This window comes from Rhamphochromis longiceps, linkage group LG6, assembly GCF_057381845.1.
Source record: "Rhamphochromis longiceps isolate RC_006_pf linkage group LG6, R_longiceps_female_GT1.1, whole genome shotgun sequence".
Lineage (NCBI taxonomy): Eukaryota > Metazoa > Chordata > Actinopteri > Cichliformes > Cichlidae > Rhamphochromis > Rhamphochromis longiceps.
Genome location: NC_140562.1, coordinates 19,944,107 through 19,968,235, shown reverse-complemented (window position 1 = coordinate 19,968,235; position 24,129 = coordinate 19,944,107). Strand labels below are relative to the sequence as shown.

General features: G+C 40.4%; 2 protein-coding genes across 4 annotated transcripts in view; one reads left to right on the top strand and one right to left on the bottom strand.

Moving 5' to 3' along the window:
- nr3c2 (nuclear receptor subfamily 3, group C, member 2) overlaps positions 1-24,129 on the bottom strand; it is a 139,050-nt gene that overhangs the window by 4,722 nt on the left and 110,199 nt on the right. For all 3 annotated transcript variants that reach the window (XM_085409615.1, XM_085409616.1, XM_085409617.1), the window contains 4 exons: positions 21,501-21,617; positions 13,317-13,655; positions 11,616-11,760; positions 7,411-7,541 (listed from right to left, as the gene is read on the bottom strand). In XM_085409615.1, the coding sequence (XP_085265741.1) occupies positions 7,411-7,541; positions 11,616-11,760; positions 13,317-13,655; positions 21,501-21,617 (732 nt within the window). The remainder of the gene's footprint in view (positions 1-7,410; positions 7,542-11,615; positions 11,761-13,316; positions 13,656-21,500; positions 21,618-24,129) is intronic.
- LOC146667876 (uncharacterized) lies at positions 15,685-17,297 on the top strand. Its single transcript, XM_085409622.1, has 2 exons — positions 15,685-16,317; positions 16,543-17,297. Exons 1-2 carry the CDS (start codon positions 16,075-16,077, stop codon positions 17,059-17,061), a joined length of 762 nt encoding a protein of 253 aa, XP_085265748.1. The 5' UTR covers positions 15,685-16,074; the 3' UTR covers positions 17,062-17,297.

The window sequence follows — 24,129 nt, the reverse complement described above, 5'->3', positions numbered from 1 at the left end:
CCCCCCCCGCAAAAAAACCAATCCAATGTTGGTCGGGTTGTGGTTTTTACAGCATTCATTCTTAGCTGTTTGAGAATTCTTGAAAACACCAAAAGGGAAGTTGTTTTTTTGTTTTTAACCATTCATAGTAACTCCGCTCAAAACAAAGCACATTACTAATTAACTGTGACTGTTTTCCTGTCTCGCATGTTTCTGAATTGATTTTCCTGTCGTGCTGAAACATTTGACGCATTTTAAAAATGTCTGGAACATGCGTGTTAAATATGATTTGCAGGTAATGGGCTAAGCCATGCACATCCCGCGGTATGTTCCTTTAATGTGCAACTGTGTTAAGGGTAATTAGAGGTGCTTAGTGAATTATGCTCTGAAACCCACACAGTAGCCTGTTTTTGCACATTTTTCCTGTGCTGTTGACCTGAGCCTATTTAGCAACTCATTACAACCACTTTCACCATTTCAAGTAGTAATTAGTTTCCATGTGTAGCAGCTGGTTCATGAAGGATGACAGATATAGTGAAAGGCATTGATTCAAAGTTATCTCAGAAACAGTGAGAGCAGAAAAGGAAACAATGGTGCTTATGTAATTTAAAGGGTCTAATAATTTTGTTAGCCAAACCTAATTTATTAAGCGCAACGTTCGGCGCCCGGAGCTATTAAATAACGTCAACCTTTCATTCTCATAATAATGACTTGGATTGTGGCACTTAGAGTTAAAAACTGGTCTATTAGAAATCTAGATAATAATGAAAAAAAAAAAAAAACCCCACAGTAATTACACCACGAAGATCCATTTAAACATCTACAGTATCATTTTGTCTCACTCCGTCTTCCCACCTGTGCAAAGGATCATGTCATGGATACATAAAAAAAAAAAGCAGTACATCCTGGGGTTTTAGAAAACGAGCTATTCAGTTCAATTCAATTTGATTTATATAGCACCAAATCACAACAGCAGTTGCCTCAAGGCCTTCCCAGCTAAAATGATTTGAATACAATCTGAGATGAACAAAAACAACACAACATATTTCACTGTGCCATTACTTATTTAACACAAGTAAGCAAAAACTACAAAAGCGGTGTGCGCAATACTGAGTACAACCCATGACTCAACAATTTGTAGAAGCATCTTAAGCAGCAATAACTTGAAGTCCCACCACAGGACTGTTATCAGGGTTGAGGTCCGGACTTGGACACCTTGATCTGCTGCATGACCCAGTCTAGGCCAACCTATAGCTGTTGGACAGATGGCCTCATATTTGACTCTAGAATACTTATACTACAGGAGAACAACTATAAGGTGCTCGGGACCTATGGATCCAAAACAAGCCCAAATCATCACTCCTCCACTACCGTGCTTGACAGTTGGCATGAGGTGTTTGTGCTGATGGTTTCACCAAATGTTGCACAGTGGACGTTGGCCAAACATCTCTACTTTAGTCTTGTCTGTCCAAATGACACCGTTTGAGAAACCTTGTGGTTTGTTTGGATGCAACCTTGGAGACCTAAGCTGTTCTGCTTATTTTTTTCTTATTCACATGACTGTATGCATGCCTGCTAAACCTCTTAAATAACATTCTGCTGCTGCCATACAAAGACACATCTCACCTCTCAAAGCTTAAAAATCAGGTGTGCTCTTTGAGGCAACATCTTTAGTTTTCCTAAAGCCAAAATCAAAAAATGATGCTTTACAACACAGTAAGGCCTCAAATGAATACAACATAAAAGCTGCTGGAAGGTCGAGTGTGTTTTGAAAATGACACGTTGATTTTGATATTTCTAAAATATGTCAGTATTAATGGTAAGGGCAATAATTAACTCTGTTCCACCATCACTGGCTTTTGAACTACACAGTCATTCATAAACCAGATGGTTCATCTCCTGTTTAGCCTGGAGGATGCAGCATCTGTTATTTTCACAAAGAATTAAACAATTTTTTATATCAAACCAAATGACAGTTTTCTGTTTCACTTCAGTCCTTCTTAATTTAGCTCAGGACCAGAAATGAAGTGTTTCTGGATCTTTATATAAATATACATGTGTGTGTGTTTTCTTTTACATGATGCGTTTTGTGAATGCACAGACAAAAATATGTTGCTTAGGTCATACAGTGATTTCTGCTACAGAATTATGTGTTTCTAATACACTGGTGACTAAGGGCTCAGAGATCATGGCCATTTAATACCGGTTGTCATCTTTGTCACTTGCATATAGAGATTTATTCAGTTTCTTTTAATCGTTTTACAATATTATGCACTGTAAATGACATCCCCCCCAAATTCTTTACAATTTTTATTTTGAAAAATTGTATTTTTTAACTACATGACCACACAGTCTTTACACACTGGTGAACCCCTCATTATCTGAAACACTGTCAGCCTCTCAGAACGGCTCTTTTTTTCCTACCAAATCTTGTTAATGACCTGTTGCTAGTTAATAATTACCTAATTACCTACTGAAACATGTTCAATAGGAACACGTTGCTGGCCTCAAGCTCCAAGCATCTTATATGAACTTTAGCAACAACGATCAGCTGATAGGGCTTGTTTGAATTCTGCAGAGTGAACAGCCACAGGCAAAGCCGGCATCTTGTCAGTCAAAATTGCAGGTTTTTTAAAACAGATCTTTGAGAGTATGTATTTTGGTGTGTGTGTGCTCCTTCTTGTCTCTTTCTATGTAATTCTTTTCATCATACTTTTAGGTACAATCACCTCCAGAAAACAGATTGTACCCTGGTGCTGTGATTTCTGTGCTGATTTCATGGCTGACATGATGAGAATGTGCTAAAACCCTTGGTCGCATTTGGACCTTTTGTTTTTCTCCCACTGACCCACATACATCCTGATTAGAAACTGACCTGGCATTCAGGGGCGGCACCATGACCGGCCCTGAAATAGGGCATTTATACCACTATAAATGATGTCAAATTGATTTTTGCTGCAGGTCGAGAGCACCTTCAACTGGGCTGCATTTCTTTTTTGGGAGTTAAGACGCTGCACCGTGTGCACCGCAACCACCGAACAGCTCTTTTTCTTAATGTGTTTCAAAGGAAGCAGCGCATATCTAATGCCGAGAGAAGATGCTCTTAGCATGCGTTTCGCCAAACTACGTGCAGCTTCCTGCTCTCGGTAGCTACATGCCTAACTGACAGGGTGGCTCTTAGTTTTGATTTACTTCCTGATAGTAACCAAGTTTGCAGCTAGTCCTGATTATGACTGCAATATAAAGCAGGTGAAAGTGCTGAATGACAATAAATATTTATTAAAAGATTATGCAACAGAAAAATAACCAGCTGCAATAAAAGGAACACAGTATTTGACACAGTATTTGAGATTGTAACCACTTCAGCTCCGCACACACACACACACACACACACACACACACACACACACACACACACTTGTCCCATCTGGAATGAGGCTCCGGAGCCATTTTGGAGAGAAGCAAGATGACGGTTTGGAAAGGAAACAAATGACTGAGATCATCAACTTTATCTACATCTTTGTAGAGGTGAGGAGCATAACCGGTTCAAGCAGGCCGCTGCTACTGTACTGAATCCAAACAGGGTCATGAGACACCGCGGGCTGACTGAAACCTTAGCCAAGGTCACAGAGGAATAACAGCCCTTGTCTCTTTTCCCTTTATCCCTTTTCGCATGTCTGTTTCACTCGTTTATTCTCTCTCCATGCAGCGCACACATTCCCTTTTGCAAAGCAGCCTAAAGGCACTCGCAAACTCGGTGACTATGTAGTACTTGCTCAGCTGACAAGTTCTGACACCTCCTCTGTAAACATTTCTCCCGCTACTCCTTCCACAAGGCCCGAGTATTATATCTGAATGATGGTAACTAAGTGAGCCTCCTACAGCGCCTCAGAAAATCCTGCAATAGACTGCTCCTTTTTTTGAAATTACCCACAAGTGCTCTGCCAAACCTCCGTACAGTACAGACATGAAAGACGAAGCATTGAATGATTATTTTCTTCCCTCCCCTTCCCTCATTTTTGAATGTTATATTTTGACTAAATCCAATAACTGCAGCAGACTAAGCTAACTGTGAAGCATCTTAAATTCCCTGTTTTGATTCTGCATCCCACTTTCTTTTATCCACACCCTCGCTTTCAAAATTCTAGCCCGGGTTTCAAGGAAGTGGAGAAAAATAGCAGGTCTTGGAGCAATGCCTGGTGCTTGACTGGCCTTTATTAAGTACAGCAGGGCTCTCTGGAAAACCTCCAGAGGACCAATGAGGAGAGGGAGAGGGAGGCCGCGGCAACAGAAGGACTAGCTCCGCCATCCCACCACTCCCTTTGTCTTCGCTTTCTTTCTCCCCATAGCTGTGCACCTGTCTCTTTCTCACCAACCCTTGCTCCGTCAACTCCAAAGAGTGTTTTCACTCTTTAAATTGAACTTTCCCGTCTTTGGTTTCTCATTCTCTCCGCATCGCCTTGCTCCTTCTTCTCTTCTGACATCCACATTGTTAAAGTCCAGTTAGAGCTCTCCTTCTTTCAGAGTTCATATTCAGAGAAACGCTTTCACATTTGTTCTTCCATATGTCGCTGAGCTATAGAACCAAAATCGGCCTTCCTCTGCTACATCGCAGTACAGTGCATGTTTAAAATACTTGTAGACTTCCCTTCCCTTCCATTCAATACTTAAAAAAAACACTTTAATGAAATTCAAAGTATTCACTACTCGCTTAACTAAGTATATAAGTATATAAGTATATTAAATAGAGTATAGATGCTTAAAATGATGCTACAGCTGCCAGTTTACAGTTGGTGCAAAGCACGGCAGCAAGGCCACTCATAAACACTCATAAACAGAGTACTCCAGAACTAAATCGGCTACCCAATTGTGACAGAATCTAATTTAAGGACATATCGATTTCTTGGAAATCGCTGCATAATATCTTTCTGCTTTATATTTCAGAACTCTTAACCTCTTATTCTGCACCCAGGCTGTCAGATCAGAGAATCAGGAGCTGTCACAGTTTCCACACTCAGGGCTTAAAGCTCGAGCTCAACTGATATTAGCTATGTGCATATCTAAAAAATTAAATAAGTTAAAGAAAAAGGAGTCAAGTCAAGGCAACGGAAAGACACGTTTAAAACATGTTAAACATATCTTCATATATGTCATGCTATAAAGTATGTGTACACAATCGTGACACAAATATAGCAACAGCAATTAGAAGTGAAACACAAACAAAACTAGAGTTGTTGCTCATGCTCACAGATGTCTGTTTTTTTTATATATATATATATATATATATATATATATATATATATATATATATATATATCGTTTGTGTTGTGCTAGATAAAGAGATGGGAGAAACAAAGTTGAACCATGTTATGAGGGTTGATGTTGCATAATTTGCACCCTGCAACTTCCCTGTTGGCAACAAATGTTTTCAACAAACCCAACAATCAGCTGGTCTGGGCAGAGTCGGGACGGGCATAAAACGGTCATCCACATCTTGTTGTGGCAATAAAACAAGATTATTTTTAAACTGAACTCTCACATTATCTTAGCAAGGACTCATAAATAACTGGGAAATCTGTTTATGCTTAGCGATTTAAAAACAACACATATCTGTATCGATATAACTTAAAAATGTTAAGACAATAAGTCGATAAGACTTAAAGGCTCTACTTAAAGCATTCAAAGTGCTCAATCAGCCCTTCAGTTTCAAAAATCAAACTTTGTCTCGCGTCATAGCCTGCTTTTGTATAACACATTATGGTCTATCTAGTGTAAATGTTCTCATTTTGTTGTTTCTAATTTTTGTAACTTCTGCCAGCCACCTAACTCCAGTTTTAAAAGGTGCTATAGAAATACAGTTTAGTAATATTAGCATTCCCGCTGGATCAAAATTATTCGGTACAACCTGAAGAAATGTGGGCTACACTTTCTTTGCGCTATTGACATTTGCTGTGTCCCTGCTGTGTAAAGAGAGAAGTCATTACAGGCACCAAAGCTTCCTTGTATTTCAGAAAAAACCCAAGCACTGAAAATATGAATATAAAATGTACAACTTTATCAGGATTTCTAAGTATTTTAGTAGATGTACTTAATTGAAAGTTTTTGAAAAAGTTTTCATTTAAATAAATAAATTTGTCCAGTAAAAATAAAAATAAAAACCCGCCAAGTTTTTTATATGGAAACATGAGATTGCTCACTACAGCCTTTCTGTGCCCTTCTGAATGTGGCACATCTATCGACACCCTACACAGACAAATGCAAGACTGCATCAGGTCTCTGGTGTGATTTAAAGCTTTGTGTTTACCTTTTCATTAATTCTAGTGTGTGTGTGTGTGTGTGTGTGTGTGTGTGTGTGTGTGTGTGTGTGTGTGTGTGTGTGTGTGTGTGTGGACAGTAACGTTTTGATAGACTGCTACCATTGACTTGACCACAGCCACTCACTCTGTTGTCATAGTGAAAAGAAAAAACAGAGGCTACTTTTGGTTTCCAGTTGAGCAACTTGGTCCAACGTATCTTCTCTGTGAGGCTGTAGTGGTGGTGTGTGTGAGGTGGTATCACAGTGAGACCCTCAGTACTGAGCGGCACGAGTGTTAATCCTTGGCAAAAAAACAACAACAAAAAAAGCAGCAACGGAAAATAAACCAGAGCACAACCGAGAAATGACACCATCTCTCTTTCATTTTGCATACATTGCATTTTGCCACAGGTGCCTGCAACACCAAGTCTATTTTTCACACTCTTTGTCTCTGTTGAAGAATTACTAAGAATTGAACCGTGGGCGCCAGGAAGGCAGATACTGCCAAAGGTGTCTCGAAGGTGTGTGGTGAAACTGAACAGACAACACCTCATCGCCACGTTTCCTTTGTGAGATGGCAACCTTTTTGGTTAAGAAGAAGCAGTTTGACTCAGGCTGTAGCAATCCACATCATGACGCCTTTAATTGTGATCCTAAAGTTAGCGAGGGGGGATTTATATCGCAACAATGACATACGCTGACTGTTCTTAGTCTGATTCTGCTAAAGCTACACTCACTATCCTTAAATATGAGGGAGGTTTTTTTAGGTCACAACATAAAATGAAAACAAAGAGATTTGGGATTTGTCCATCTGTATTATATAACGCTGTTGAAAGCACCAATGAAACAGTGCAGTACAAAGAAAGTGTTAGATGCCCGTCAGCATTCCCGGGTTCACAAAACATCGGATTCATCTCATCTGGGCACTTTTGGCATCAGCGGAAATGTTGGGAGCCGGGACCCTACGGTTTGAATGCTGAGTCACGCACATGAAATGTGGCAGGTGTTGCGAGGTACTAGGAAGGTCCGAAGTGGTTCTGAACAGATGGCTCGATTATTAGTGTGGAGTCTATGATAGCCAGGTGTGTAAGTGGAGAATAAATAAGAGCCGTGCAGGTTTCCAGTCCACTGCTTACCTGTGCTGAGAAGCAGGAGGACCTTCATGGAGAGGAACTCGTCGTAGGTTAGCTGCAGTCGCACAAACTCCTGGCTCACCTGCCTCATGCCCAGACACAGGTCGTACATGGCCGACTGCTGCATGCGCTCCCTGAAGAGAGACAGGCAGAAAAAAAAAGAAATTAATAACTAGCAACTGTGTCGGTGTTCTGTTACACTCCTTTCCCCAGTACAGGCTCACATTTATTCTCAGTTCATTCACTGGTTATTTTCTATTTATTTATTTATTTATTTTTGTCGATACTAACTCACTAACAGGCTTCCTCGCTCTGTTCCTACCAAAACTAGTTCAGTCCAGTGAAACAGTGTTTCCACACAGTGCAGAGGAGGATCCTTCCAGTCTGGGCTAAGACCAGAATACCAAATCCCCCCAGATTGCAGATTGCAGAGCGCTGCGTACGGTCTCACAGCACAGATGCACCAGTTTTCCACAGCTGCGGCAGACTACAGCAGACCCCGTATCTAACCCCAATCCCCATAAAAAAAAAAACACATTTGAAAAATTGTGTGTAATTCCAAACACATCCATGTTGGCAGAAATGGCACACATAAACATATGTTAAGTACGCATGTGCATGCTTACCAATCAGCATCAGTGCCTGTGCACCAGAGTGTCAAAAATACACCAGTTGCGTTGATTTGTCTCACTCCCCTTCTCTTTCACACACATTTTATCGCTAAAATCATCTTGGGTATGTTACACAACTCTCTCTCTCACACACACACACACACACACACACACACACACACACACACACACACACACACACACACACACACACACACACACACACACACACACACACACACAAAGAAACGGGACAAAAAAACAGGAAAGCAAGAAACACTAGAAGAGATAAAGCACAAGCCAATCAGAAACACTCTCTGCAGATGCCACAGATTCTCTGGCTTTGGATGCCACTTTACTCTGCTATAAATCACCACCGCATCAGGACTACAGTAATTAAATGCAAGTGGTGCGCCTTGACTTGAAAGAGGTTGGACTTTTAACCACAATGCAGTGACACCACATCATTACACAGGCAGCGCGGGCGGAGACTTATTCTGATAACAACTACATGTAATATTATGTAGAGGGGACCGGGAGCAGCCGATTGGAAATGGGTGCATAATATTCCCATTAAAGCACAAAAAAAAAAGACACGCAACGCCTTTACAGTATTTACTGTGCAGCTGTCGGCTTCGCTAAGTAACTGATAAACTGTGACGTCTGAGCACGCCCGCTTCCCCGCTGTGCAGTGCCGTGTATGTGAGCAGTTTCGCAAAGTGCGGTGTAATATCATTTGATACAACTTTGGGCTGGAGTTTCTAAAGTCTCCACACGTTTTCTCTATCGCTACCTCTCTCTCTCTCGCGCTCACTCACTCCCTTCCTGAAATCAATTTTGCTGAATCACTGCCCAAAATGAGCGCCTGGTGTTGGGGAAGGAAGAAGCAGAAGAAGAAGGAGGAGAAAAAAGAAGACAGCAGCAATCTCTCTCCTTCCCTCTCGCTTTCCAATTTCTCTGTATCTCTGTGTGTCTGTCTTCTTCTCACTCGGTTTCCTTTTCTTTCTCTGTTTCTAAGGCAAAAAAGGAAGAAGCACAAGACTGAGGAGAAAGGAGAGTTCAGAGTCTCCTTCAGCTGCGAGAAGCTCCCAAAAAGCTCACAAGAGAAGGACAAAGGAATCATTTAGAATTGAAATGAAATCACAATTAGTGTTCTCTTTTTTCAAACTCTCAAATATCAATGTCAACATAATTCCTCAAAAACTTTGTTAATATAATTTAAAAGTTCACAAAAGGGTCTTTGCAGATGCATCACAAGGGCTCATTGGGAGGACGCTTATATGTGTTTGATTGACAGCTGAGCAGCCACGGGATCAGTGGCACAGTTTAAATAACGCTGTACCACTGGCTACAGTTTTACACACTAAGGATGCACAATGAGTCGTGAACACTTGATAACAAAGAATAAAGAGAAGTTTAGATCAGCTGTTTGACTTTAGGTATGTTTTTGAGCAGTTAAACTGTTCGCCCGTGTTCAAAATTTAAATTCAAATGAAAGTAGTAAGTTAGATAAATAGAAAGGAAACCAAAAATATAATATGGTAATGGATGGATTATAAAGCACTGTTTTACTCTATCTGAGATGTGCTTTATGCGACATGCCACAGTTATCCATTCACACAAGCACTTTTTAAATTTTATCTAAGTGCTTTATATCGAACATTCACACTCTGAAGAACAGATCAGGAGCAACACGGGTAACTCAGCATTTTGCCCAAAGACACTTTATCATGCAGACTGGAGCAACCAGGTACTGAACCACCAACCTTCTATGCTCTACCTCCCGAGCCACAGCCACCTCATACATTAACAGCTATAAGCAGAATAATTTTTATAAATCTATGATGCATGCAGTTTCCACATTTTTACAAAGTAAAAGCAACTGTTTGCACTCTATAATTATAATGTTTGAATCTAGGGCAAGTGATGTGATCTGACTCGGGAATTTACTGATAATAATGGACAAAATTTGACAGATGTACATAGCTTTTAATGTAAAATGAACATCCATGCTTGCTGTATTTAGACTCAATTGCAGACAGCTAAGTGAGGGGACAGGGTGCTCAATAAACGCTTTAATGCCCTAGGCCAATAAGCACTTTGTTGCTATAGAAACAAGTGGACACCGTCCTCTGCCCTGAAGACTGACCGGAGCTCGAAAAGTTATGGACAAACTGTGTACCCATATTTGACCTCAAAACAACAACAAACACGCACACACACCTTCGCTCAGAAAGAATCAACGGGGATGGCAGTGACATCCAGGCTGCCCTGATAGAGCAGCAAGCATGTGACCAACATCCAGGCCACCACCAACAGCCAGTCTACATCTCCTCTGCTCTGTCAAGCTTAATACCAGGCGCATCTGTCAAAGGGAAAGGCTGCTGTATAGAAACCAACACAGCAACTGCAAAGTATATATATGTATGTATATATATATATGTGCATATTTATATATAAATGATTAATAATCATTCATTATACTCGTGCTATTCGTTTTTTTTAAACATCTTTTCTCTGTGTTAGGACTTATTTAGAGCTGAATGTGTCACATGAACCATTCGGTTTCTATCACAGCGTAAGATTTTCCCCCTAAAACTGATTTCAAAGTAGGAAACACAATTCCTAACCTACTGTGTCTCATTTGGCGCTAAATGAAACTCAGGATGTGAGCTAAGCACACAGTGATACAACATGCAGGTCCCAAAAAAAAGGGGCTTTTACTGTAGCTGTGTTGCACGAAAGAGTTTGTGCTCCTATTTGGTTGTTTGTGTCTCTGTATTTATTTATTTGGGACAAACTGACCCAGTGACATTGACTTATACAAGCTATTAGTTGGGAGCTTTTAAAGCAGCCTCTGACTGAACATGCTCCTCTACAGCAGGCTGCCTAGAGAAGTTACCGTTCTCCCCTTTGATTAATTCTACAACATTCAATTCATCAATGGCCACGCACTGCAGCTCCAATCAGAAAATATATATATATAGCATATATATAGCATACGTTTCCTTTCTGCCTGCTCCCCTGCTCAAACATATTAACACAGATCAACTGGGCTATTGACTGCTCTTGCCAGGCTTTGATGGTCTGTGCCTGATGCAATTAAAGGACCATCAGAAAGTACAAACGTGTTTTCTTGTAAAGTGCCAGAAATCTGGCGCGAGATTATGACCTCGTTTAAAGTACATCCTGACTTCCTGAGAGGGAAGTCATTACCACAAAACCTCATTGTGGCCTTTTAGTAGCTTTTGGGTGGCTTAATAAAACGCTTAAAATAGCACAGACCCAAAATGCACTGCTTACTTCCTTATGTTTATGCATAAATTAGCATTTCATGAGTGGCTAAAAATAGAACCAGCCACTAATAGTGTAAGCCTGGCTGTTCACTCAATTACTATATCGACTAATTAACTACTCTAAAAACCAAATTGTGCTTTTTCATGTCTTTAATAGATGACTGAAATGGTTGATAAAGGGCATATCTCCTCACTGCCTTTAGTCTCAGTACTGCTACCTGCTAACTGTTACGACCAATACGATCTAATAACATGAGAGCCATGCGTGCGTTACATTGCAGATATGGAAGTGTGGACCTACTCGTTAAAGATGAGGTCAGGGGCAAAGTAGAGCATCTGTCCATTGGTGTGTTTGTAGGAGCGCCAGCTGAGGCAAAAGGAGGACAGACACATCCATGAGTACTGGATCAGGGTGATTTGGTCCTCAATGGGCAGGCTCCGGAAACCTAGCGCACATGAACACATGCACAGCAGACAGAGACAACGTCACGTTTTAAATGCAGCAAGGAACACTGAGTTAACGCATTTGGACTTAAGCAGCAACTTAAAGAGGCCTTTATCTAGCCTGGCACGTGTGTGTGTGCGCGTGCGTGTGTTTACTCATGTCTATGCATTAAGCGGCGTGTATCTGTGCTACAGCGAGCAGTTTTGTGCCCGTTTTTTATTTAGACATGATAACCACTGGGAAGTATTCACCCATTCTTGTTTCATGCAAATCCCACAAGGCCTCCAGATATTGGCATGCCATCTACGGAGCTCCAAAAATAGACTCAAATAGGAAACTTGCCAAACTCTCAATCAAACTCAGGCAAGGAACCCCTCCTTATCCGAAACACACAGGCCAACTAAGGACACCCAAGTGACTTATCAGGGCTTAGGGACTATTTCAGTCTATATGCGTGTCAATCTGCCAAAAACAATGATTTGTATGAAAACATTTGTGGGAAAGGTATGTCAAATGCCTGGCTGTCAACACCGTTTAGTCAGTTTATATCACGTTATGAGGGTCTTCTCTAAACTGTTACATCTGATCTGTGTGTGTGTGTGTGTGTGTGTGTGTGTGTGTGTGTGTGTGTGTGTGTGTGTGTGTGTGTGTTTTTACAGGCTGCTTTAAAGTTAACATCAGAAAAGTATATGTGCTTAATGACTGACATAACATTGCTGGCCCGTGTTGCCTTGCGTGTCACTCTGCCACATCCAAATGTAAACTGAATGCCGGCAGGGGGCATATCTGAAAGTCGAAGGTGCTCATTTTGACCCTTCTGTCTGGCTTCTATTTATATGTCCGGATATGGCAAGCAGACACCGTGGAGGTATCAAATATTTGCAATACAGCAAATTAAACAGGCTCAAAGAGCTACCTGTGAGGCATCTTTCATTATGTCTGCCACTGACTGGAATTTTAGGGGAACGTGTTTATTCCTTCTCAAACATTATTTTCTCTCAGCTTCCCGTAATCTGGTGTATATGAAAAAATTAATGAGAAAGCTGTTCACATAACAACTGGCAACACTGATGTAAATTAGTTTTGTTTTTTTTTCTTCTATAAGAAATCCTAATCTTGATTTTATTAAATGGTAAAATAGGATTCATCTCTAATCTTGTTGAAGCACCGCAGAATTATTTCCTGACCTAATATTTAAAATCAAAATTGGGTGCTCTGACAAAACTGGCAGTGTTTTATCCGAAAAAGATCAAAAGTGAAGATGTTGGCGTGTTATCTTCATTAAAACCCCTCTTCATAATTACGATATAGAGTCCCCTCTGATTTATTAGGCTGGTATTTTTACCAGCTTACCACTTTTTTTGATTCAGCCATAAATAAAACTGAATATCAATTCTTTTGTTAGCAGTAAACTATAAGGCCATGCACATATAACCTACTTCTCTTACACATGTCTTTAGGACTGCTTCCACTCTTTTCCAACATTCCTAAACATTTCTAGCAAACATTCCTAAACAGCACTTAGGCTTCAGCCCTCTTGCACTAATGGTCACTAACCTGGAAGTACTTTGGCCCATTTCACCATGCGTACCATCTGCTTTCCAGCCAGGCGGTTGAGACTGGATAGCAGGTGGTCAGTGGTGTCAGGCTGTGAGTTGTCATAGCCAGAGTACACTTCTTCGGGCTCAATCAGCTCCAACACGCTGCAGATGGAGGGCGGCAGAAAAGGTGTGACCACCCCAGGCCTGTGGGGCACCAGGGCATTGGCAGCACTGGCATTCAGCTCCTTCTCTGAGGACAGGTAGCCTCCAGCGCCACCTGTAGCAGTTTGGCCATCCTTAGAGCCCTGCAGGTCCTCGCTGACTCCCTTCAGCTTCAACTTCTTGGATTTCCGTGCTGCGGGGTACAAAAGAGCCTTTACTAACAGTGTTAATGGTGGTATTTTTTCTATTTATGTGTCTATCTATGGGTATAAATAATATGCAAATGCAACAAGATGTACTACTTAAGTCAAACATTTATGTGCTGCTATCACATAAAAAGTGTTTGTTCAAGTTCCTGTTTACTCACACAATCATATAGGTTTTTGGAAGGTAGTAAACATTAAGATGCAATACAGTCACCTACACTGGACTGTAAACCAGCTAATTACTAGTTATAACATTATAAGTTGTCAATACTATCATATAAGTGTTATTCTAATTTCCTTTTAAAATCAAGGTTAGTCAGTAATTTAACAGAGCCTGCTTCTGCCGGAGCTTTCTTCTGGCTTAAACTGAGGTTTTCATTTCCACTGTCGCCAAGTTCTTGCTCATCTCATCTCGGGTCATCTGATTCTTGGCATTTTCTCTTTGTTCTCTTAAAACTCTAACATATTTTGGCACATAAGCCTTCATAACTTCTCTCCTCATGGAGCTTTTTAAACAACAGATATAAGCATGTTTAATTTTACCCCTTTCTGCCATGTCTAGGGTGTAAGGTCTCATAGTATATCAAAAATCAACCATTTGTGGGAGCACAGCTGGTAAATACTTACAACTGAAACTTAACTAGAGCCAATCAAAATGTGGGACGTTGTCTGACGAAGGACAGGGTATGAAAATTATGTGCGGTCCCACATAAGGTGGGACATCTGGCCATCCTACTGCTGGTATAAAAAGTTCCTGACAGGCACTCTTGCTATGCCAGTGTGACTTCTCTTCAGATACTCCAACTTCCTCCCAAAGCCAGGTTTGTTTGGTTAACTGGTAACTCTAAATTAACTGTAGGTGTGAATTTGAGCATGAACGATTAATGTGTGTGTGTGTGTGTGTGTGTGTGTGTGTGTGTGTGTGTGTGTGTGTGTGTGTGTGTGTGTGTGTTGCCTGTGGTGAGGCCTGAGGTGCATTATCAGCAGTGATGCCGGTAACGCGTTGCTTAGTAACGCGTTACTCCGAATATGACCCCTTTTTCAGTAACGACTAATCTAACGCGTTACTATTTCCATAACAGTAGTCAGATTAAAGTTACTTGTCCAAACCACTGTGCGTTACTATTTTTTTTGGTTTTTTCTTTTCGTCTCAGCGGATGACAAACGCATACGTGTCGTGAAACGTCACATAAGCGACAGGTCACGTTTCCCGCTCACAAGCAGCCAGCGACGTAAAAAAGTGTAAACAACAATGGAGGGAGAGAGATGTTCGTTCTTTAGCTGGAAATATGGTCACTATTTTGAGTTTCTGTCAACTAAAGATTTAAATATTAAGGTTCGTTGTACACTCTGTGTTGGCGAAAAAGTGTTATCTACCTTCAAAAACACTACGTCAAACTTAAAGAAACATTTGGAGTCGCAGCACAGCACAGTCAAACTCACAGAGAGAGTCCCACCAAGTGGTCCGAAGCAGAGAGCGTGACTTCCGCAGAAGGTCCTACACCCCCCAAACAACAAAAGTTGGACTTTGGTGCAAAACCAGTAAGTGATGAAGAATTGAAGAAGTTGGTCGCGCAGTATATTGTAGAAGAAATGCTACCTATAAACACTGTTGACTCGCCCTCGTTTCGTGCCATAATAAAAAAGATCCCTACTTCTGTTAATGCTGAGCTGCCTCACCGAACGACTTTTACTTCTTACTTGGAGAAGGAGTTTACAGAAATGGAGAGAAATTTGAAGGCCACACTGAATGAGATTGACTTTGTTTCAACTACCGCGGATATTTGGACTGCTAACAACAGAAGCTATATGGGAGTAACGCTCCACTGGATCAGTAGAACCACATTAGAGCGTCACAAGGTTGCATTAGCATGTAGGCGAATTCGTGGTAGACACACGTATGATGTCATTGGTACAGAAATCGAAAACATCCACTCCTCTTATGGATTACTCAACAAAGTAGTTGCAACAGTTACTGATAATGGATCCAACTTTGTTAAGGCATTTCAAGTTTATCATCCTGTCACGGAGTCCGATGATGAGACGGAGGAGGAAGAGTCCAGCCCCAAAGACGATGATGTCACTTTTTCTGATCTGTCAGAAATCCTCTCGGCTGAGAATGAAAGTGATGGTCAGCTGTCTCTTCCCCCGCACCGCAGGTGTGCTTCGCACACCATCAACATAATTTGCACACGTGATGTGGAGAAACATTTAACAACCAATGCAGAGAGCAGGGCTGTGTATAGGAGCAGCACAGCAAAATGCACAGCTCTTTGGACCAAATCGAGTAGATCTACACTTGCATCAGAAACAGTGGAAGAAATCAGCAAAAGAAAGCTCCTAATACCAACATCCACAAGGTGGAATTCCTTTTTTGATGCTGTAAAGAGAATTGCAGAAATCCCCATGGGTGAGCTGAATACTCTGTGCACAAAGCTAGGACTGAAGTGCTTCAAAGATCAAGAATACCAGTTCCTGCATGAGTACTGCATGGCCATGAAACCTCTGACTGCAGCACTGGACATTTTACAAGGCGACTGTCCATATGGAACTTTACTACCAACACTTGAAGTTCTGATGCAGAAGACCCAGGCTGTGAAAGATGACCTCTCCAGGATGACTGCAGGCCTTCCAGATGCCATTGTACAGGTACGCTCTATCTTGAAATTAGTCAGATTTTTTGCTTCATACAATTCACAAACATGGAACAGAATATTAATTATCATTGAAAAATAAGATTAAAACAATTAAAATGTTTACAAGTAACCTAAAACAAAATTAATCCATAATACTGATCTCATATTAGGCATGGTTTGCAAATAATTCAATAACATAATAAATTGTAGGCATAAAAATATCAATTATGTTTTTTAGGCTATTCAGACTCGTTTCGCCGGTGTGCTGGATGACAAAGATGCCCTTCTTGCAGCTGCCAGTTGTCCAAAATTCAAACTCCGATGGCTGAGAGATGCAGGAAGGAGGGAGCGAGTAAAACAGCTTCTGACAGCAGAGTGTTGCACCACTGCTCCTCTGGCAAAAAACCCTGCCAGTGTGCCCAGTGCTACTACATCTAGCAGCCAAGGTGAGATGGACTTTTTCACTTTTGAGGCAGAGCCAGAGGAGGAGACCTATTCTGCAGAAAAAGAAGTCATGGACTACCTGATGTCAGGCTACAACCTTCAGATTCTGCATAAATTTTCAAGCATAAAGACAATTTTTTTAAAGTATAACACTCCAACCCCATCAAGTGCTCCTGTGGAGCGACTTTTTAGTCTGGGAGGTTTGGTGCTCACGCCTAAAAGAAATCGACTTTCTGACAAAAGGTTTGAGAAGCTTCTGTTAATGAGGTACAACCACTGGTTTACTCGCTCCACTCTACTGTTTCCCCCATAACATGCGATGACAACATATACTGAAAAAACAGAGAATGGGGAATCCAATTTAAATAACTATTTACAAGTAATTGAATTAAGTTTATCAAAGTCACTTAATAAACTTATTAAAGTTTTCAAGTTGATTAACTTAAAACAATTACCTGCAAGGAAGTAAGGCAATTTAAGTTGGACCTGCAGTCTCTTTTTTTTTTTTTTTTTCATAAGATTAGTCCAAAGTTACAAAAGCGGACAATAGTGCTTACATGTGGATGGTATAAAAAGTATCTTAAGGGAAGTCAAGAAAGACTCTTTGTTTGTTTGTTTGTTTTTTTATAAAAAGTATTTATGTTAAGTGAAGTAACAAGACTGTCTTTATTTTCATACAAACAAGTATTTCTGTCAGGAAAAAAGTTTTAAGTTCAACTTCAAATGTCAGGAGATATATTGTTGACATTACTGTTAAAATACACTTCCAATAAAGTGAGTATTGGCAAAATCGGTTGATGTTTTTATGTTGAGGCAGTGGGGAGTGTTATTGGCAGCTTCTGAAAGTAACTAATAAAGTAACTAGTAATCTAACTTAGTTACTTTAAAAATAAAGTAATCAGTAAAGTAACTAAGTTACTTTTGGAAGGAGTAATCAGTAGTCCGTAATATATTACTTTTTCAAAGTAACTGTGGCAACACTGATTATCAGAGGGTAACCATAACTATAACATCTGACTGGAGTCAGACACTGTAACCGTTTTGTTTCTTGTAGTTTTATGTGCTCTGGTCTGATCTCATCTGTGTCTAAATTTTACATGACAGATTCAATAAACTCGAGTAATGTACTTAAACCTAGAAATTTGTGTCTATTGTCTTGTTGTGCTACATTTCATCAGACACCAACACAGCTGCTTCTGACATATTAGAACACACCTTCATCCTTGCACCCACCTATCTACTCCTATTAGCCGGTGAGGTTGCTTATTACTGACACGTTCGCCTCTTCTCAGTGCATAAAAAATGTGTTTGCTTTCAGATAATATGTAAAAAAAAAAACAGTCAGCTTTTGCATTTCTTATCACAATTATAACTGTTTTTTGTTACAGCACACAGATTTTTCTTATCAGTGCATGCAGTGTAATATTTACAGACACCATTGTAAACTATTGAGTGTTTACAATATTCCAATTCATATCAAGCCTCTTTCTTTTACTCAGACTACTAATTACATGGAGAAAAGGATATTGTTTGCTAACGTTAGCAGCTAACGCTCCACCTTTTTTTTGATTCCTGAGTTCACTTGCTAGACGTAACTGCATGCTGTTACTTCAAGCTAGTTTTCCTGGCTGCCTATTGTTCTTAGCAATAACGAGTTCTCTTTCAAAGCTGTTTTTACCAGTAACATATAAGGCACACGCAGACATACCCAAAAACAGTATAAAACACGGTTCTAGCTTCCGGTTGGAAAAGTGAGCGCCTTCAACCTGCACTTTACCCGAAGCCCACCACATGGCGATAGTTGTGATTTCAAAGAGCCTTCCCGTACTATAGTTCACTGTAAGAAAATAGCTTTCTGACTTGACCTCTGTAAACATTTTTCTGCTCATTCTGGGTTCATGCTGAATGAAATATTACATCTATTTTGTAAATCCAGGTCATACTATGTTTCAAAAAGAGGATTTGCCACAATAAGCTCATTTGCTTGTGATTAACAAGCCATTAGCCAATTAACAACTGGTTTTACAGAAAGACCCGCCTCTCCTCACCACTGTCTGTTTTTTTCTTCTTTTTATTCCAAACCAAGACGAGGACGGTGAAATTGCTAATCTCGGGGCATCAATCGAGACTATAAAAATCAATGCTGTCTACAACGACACCTCACAAAACTGTTGGGGTTACCACAGCAGGTAGTTCCCCTATGTTTCATTTGACAGATTTTTTTCCCTCTTCCTGACTCCTTCCTGATTTCTGTCTCATCCTGGGATCAAACCAGAGCTTCACTTGTTGCCAAATGTATAAACCACTGTTGAGCTACATAAAGCTGTTGCTACTCTTTAGCTAATAAATAAATGTCTATAAGCTAAATTTTCAGTGGTATTACAGGTTTGTTTTAACGATAATAAATATTACATATTTGATACAGTTACCAAATTTGCTACTTCTTTGTGCTCTCCACTCTCACTAGGTTGGTGTAATTTGCATGAGCTGCTTTAAATTCATGTAGCTAGTCCATTACTTTTTTCTTAAAGTTCTTTAAAATGATGCTAATTTGTTGTTTTTTATAGTTGCTTTCTACATATTTGCACTTACTGTAGCTGTGGGCTGAATTGACTAACTCGGTGGTGCCTGTACGATAGAGCATGATTAAGGGGTTATCCATCTGTGGTCTGATTTATCTGCTCGAATCACTGCAACTCATCCTTCACTCATGATTCTGATAATGTTGCTTCTGGTCAACTCTGCCTCTTTCACACGGAGATGCTCCAAGTTAAAAGAATCAGCCGATAACTAGCTTAATGTTGCCAGGACAACCAGTGGTAGCCAAAGTGAAGGCAGATGACTTCCAGATCGAACATGCGTCATGGTACAGATCCCATGTCTCTTGTAAATGATGCTATAGCGGCAGTAGGAATAAATATTCATAAAAGGGACTACTTACACTTTACACAGCATGAAATAATATTATCATATTTGTTGGCTGGAAGGCAAACTTCACAAAACAAATAAACAAAAATAAAATTCTGATATTAAAATACAAAAATATGTCTATTATTAAGTTTTGGGAACATGTCAGCTTTCTTTACTGGTCTTCACAGCATACAGTAATTAGGTATAAACAGCTGAAGTCTCTTTCAATGGATTACGCTGCTGCTACTCAGAAATACACTTGCTGGCAACCTTAAGTTTTATTTATTTGTGACTCATGGTCATACGATGCTTTTCAACACCTCGTAGAAATACTGAAAGAAGAGAGCGAAGAGAGTGTTCAAGCTGTTCAAACTACTTCAAGCTATGAGTGCTGATACATGTGGCTAATTACTGGAGGGTATCTGTAATCAGACTACTTTTTTGGTGCCATTTTCCAGTCCCATGTGTGCTGAACTCGCTGTGCTGAAGGGCAGTGTTTAATGTGACTAACACTTTATAATACTGTGGCTTCTATCTCACTCTGGTATTCTGCTTTAAAATCCAGCTTCACCCCTGCATCCACCTATAGACTTATTATCCTCGTATACCCGGTTCTTCACAGACAGTGAACATTGTGTCTGCTCTCAGACCGTTATAATACACACCAAAACAAAGTGGGCTCTGTTCCTATAATACACTAGCAACTCACTATTACATCCATTTCATATTGTTTTGTTGCCTGAAATATATAGAGGCAAATTAAATTGTCTGTGGAAAAGTAAGCTTCCAGAAGTTTATAGGACAGAAAATGGATCTTAAAATCCTTTTCCGAAATTGATTTTTCTAATCAGCGTCTGTTTATGTGAGTTTTGTTATACTGTGAGTTGGTTGGCCGGCTTGCTGGATAAACTTTGTCCCAAATATTGGATGTACCTCTTCAAATCATAGGCCTTATAACAAAATAGGTCGTACTCTCATTTAAAACGTTTGGCATTTCACTCTTATTCTGAGGAGTTCAATTCAAGTGGCCATTCTTATGGTGTAATTCTGAAGGTTAACATTTTTATACCATCAAAAGTTATCGTATTATAAAAATCCCTTTAAAAAAAAGAGTATAATAAGAGCTAGAATTTCTTTTACATGGCTTCAGTAGTAGTTGGTGAATATTCAATTGTTTAGTAAACCTAAAACTATTTATCCTATTTTTAAGGTGCTTTTTACAATATCCAATATGCCTTTATGCATATATTTCATTGTTTATCTAGTAAATTGCTAAAATCCTAAAATGTGTCTGTACAATTTTAAGCAGAGTATTTTTTTTATGTGTTTACATTTGTGGTGAAATTCACTTCCCTTTGGGAGCGTAGAATTGGAAACCATTTGTAATTTCAATCTCTCTAATGGAGTGAAAATCTATCAAGTGTGCTTTTAGCTTTGCGCGTTCCACTGTGACCCTGAATTGGAATATGCCTGTGGCAAAAAAAATGAATACATTTCACTTAAAAGAATAAATAAATAAATAAAACACAAATTTTCCCCGCTAACATACAGTGTCATACTTCCTTATAACACAATGCTGCAACTTGTCTGCAGGCTTCTTTTTTTTTTTAGCTTGTACTGTATATAGTATTGTTGAGCTACACCTGCTGTAGATGCATTATGCATATCATATTCAGACACATAATATAAACACAAACATCCTCTGACTCAGCATCCCAGGGCCTCTTGTGACTATATACGGATCTACATTTATAATTTCCATGAAGCAAACAGAGGCTGACTTAAATGCCACATCTGAGACAAGTGACCGGGCAAATGTGTAATGAGGATGTGACTCCTTACCTCCTAGGTTCATCCCAGCCTGGAGACACTTCCGTACACGACACGCTGGACAGTTTTTCCTTCGGATCTTGTCAATGATGCAGTCGTTTCTCCCAGCGCACAGGTAGTTATGCTGACCTACAGGGAGACAAGACCCTGTCAGTTTGATGATGACAATCCTGAAGCTTGACACAGAATAATAGTGATATTTTCAAAGTTTTGGAGAAAACAGGGGGTTTTTTTGTCTGTTTTTGTTTTTTCTTAGAAGAAAAAAAAGCGAAGCAGGAGATAGAAGCCGCTTACTTATAGAGGTAGGATAATAGTTCTGAACATTTTCCAGGAAATATACAACCAATTACATGAATGGCAGGAAATGTTTCATTGTAATGTCAGATCTCTGTGAGCCACTGTAATGTAGGTCATCAAGGTAAGCTGTAAAAAAAATGTGTGGCAATATCGGTTTTCACGACTGTGAAAATGATTAAAATTGTGATTATTCCGCTCTCACCTATGACTAATAGTGCATTAGACAGTAAATAGCATGAGAGTTTTTAGAATTCGCCGGAGCCAGGACTCTGACTGCAGCTAGACTATTCCTGACAGTGATGCTAACATGGCGAGAATCCCTCCTGCCTCCTGCCTAGCCCTGAGCTAAACCCAATGATCTCCCATTTCAGAGAGCTTCCTTCCGCTCCACTAGCTCTTCACTGTACAGCTCCGCTCTCCTCCTCCACTCTTCTCCTTCGCTACGCCTGCGTCTCCATCCCTCCTTTTCCACACGTCCGCCAGCCTCAGAGCGCCATACGCCCACACACAGACAGGCTCATGCACATGCACACATACAGTCATTCACTCTCACTATCTCACATGCGCACACATGCACATACAGCCAAAGCTGCTCCACTTGGCAATTTCAAAAAATAAAATAAATAAATAATGCAAATCTTGTATCTGATTCCACAAAGAAATAAACACACACACACATACACAGGGACTGAAATCACAACCCAACCCGGGTGGAGTGGTACAGTGTGCCATTGTGACCCTAATGACCTAAGTATAAGGCTTAGCTCCCTCAGGGCTTATGTTAAAACTGTGTGTCCCTCCCACAAACACATACATGGTTGCGCGCATGCAAATGCTTGCATGTCTGTGCATATTGCTCCGTATTTTCCCTTGCACGTTTGTTGTCAGTTGTTTGTTTCTCTCAAAGTACGCAAAATTTCTGTCGTGGATTGCAATGCTTTTAGTACGGGAGCTCGCCGTGTGGCGTTCACATGCAGTTTATCTCCAGCGACAATGCTACTGTGCATTGCATTTTGTTGCATCTACAGTACAGTATCTGTATTTGTGTGTAGGACTGAGTAGAAGTTGTTTTCTGAGCTAGCGGGAGTAGTGCGCAGTGTGTCTGTCTGGCTGCTGCCAAAAGCCAAGGAACCGAGCTGCAGGAGGAGAGGCAGCAGCTGTAGCCCCACCACTATTTCTGGCTAAATCACATGACCGTTACATAAGCCCATTTTTCTTGCTCTAAAAAACAGTAAACTGCGACACAGGATACACAACGCAGCCATCCCATTCCCTGCACCCCCCCCCCCATCCTCATCCACACACACACACACACACACACACACACACACACACACACACACACACACACACACATGTTTACAGTATACACAATCACACATTTGCGCCTCTTTAGGCCAGACCGAAAGGCAGTTCCGAAACTCTGGAGTCCTCGTGTCAACTGTTTGGCTCATTCCTGTGAATCTTGTTAATAATTGTTAGAGTGAAACACACTTTAAGAGCCAGCCAAAGTCGCAGTCCGATGGTGGATACGTGTGCAACTTTGTGTGTGAGTTTGTGTGTAGGTGTGTGTGTGTCAAGCATGAGAATTTATTTATGCACACTGTGCATGCGCTCACATATACTCGCGCAACATGTTTATCTTTTAAATTACCTCTTGATTCGTGCAGAATGAAGAGGAAACTCCCATAATAAAAACTGAGAAATATTAAATATTTAGAAAATACGAATGTAAGGACCAATGCATTACTAGGAAATTCTTCTAAGAAGGAAATTTTCTTTCCAATTGACCTACAGCACTCTGGCCACTCAGGAAGCTACAGTTCGGCTGCTCTCGAAAGCGAAAATCAGCTTCAGGCCTTTGCTAAAATACAACCTTTAACCTGACATATTTAAATAGCCAATAAACACAAGTGGTCAGACCCCTGTTTGTGACAATAACCTCACAAATACAGATGCAGACGCACATGGATAACGGCACCGAAGAACACTTGCCAGTGGACGCACACTTCTTCACTGGGTACCGTTGCTGTGGACTTAACTAAAGAACGCAATCGTGGACGACAGTAATTTAATTATTGACCAGCAAAGCATTTGGCCAATTCTGTGATCACGGTTCATTGGTGTTTATGCAACCTATCATTACACAGATACCAAAATAGCAAACACAAAAAAAAACCAAACAAAAAAAAACAGAGATGTAATTGTTGTCACCAGTGAGCCAGCAGTATGCAAATCACTGCCTTGCAATGGCATCGCTACTCCGCTTCTTTGGACAGCACACAAACAGCTGTGTTGGATGAGGCTTTACACAATTAGGTTTGTGCTCTTATTTAAAACTACT

Coding starts and splice junctions, on each gene's coding strand:
- LOC146667876 (XM_085409622.1), top strand. CDS start 16,075: ATGGGTGAGCTGAATACTCTGTGCACAAAGCTAGGACTGAAGTGCTTC. Junction 16,318..16,542: donor TTCCAGATGCCATTGTACAG/GTACGCTCTATC, acceptor TATGTTTTTTAG/GCTATTCAGACTCGTTTCGC.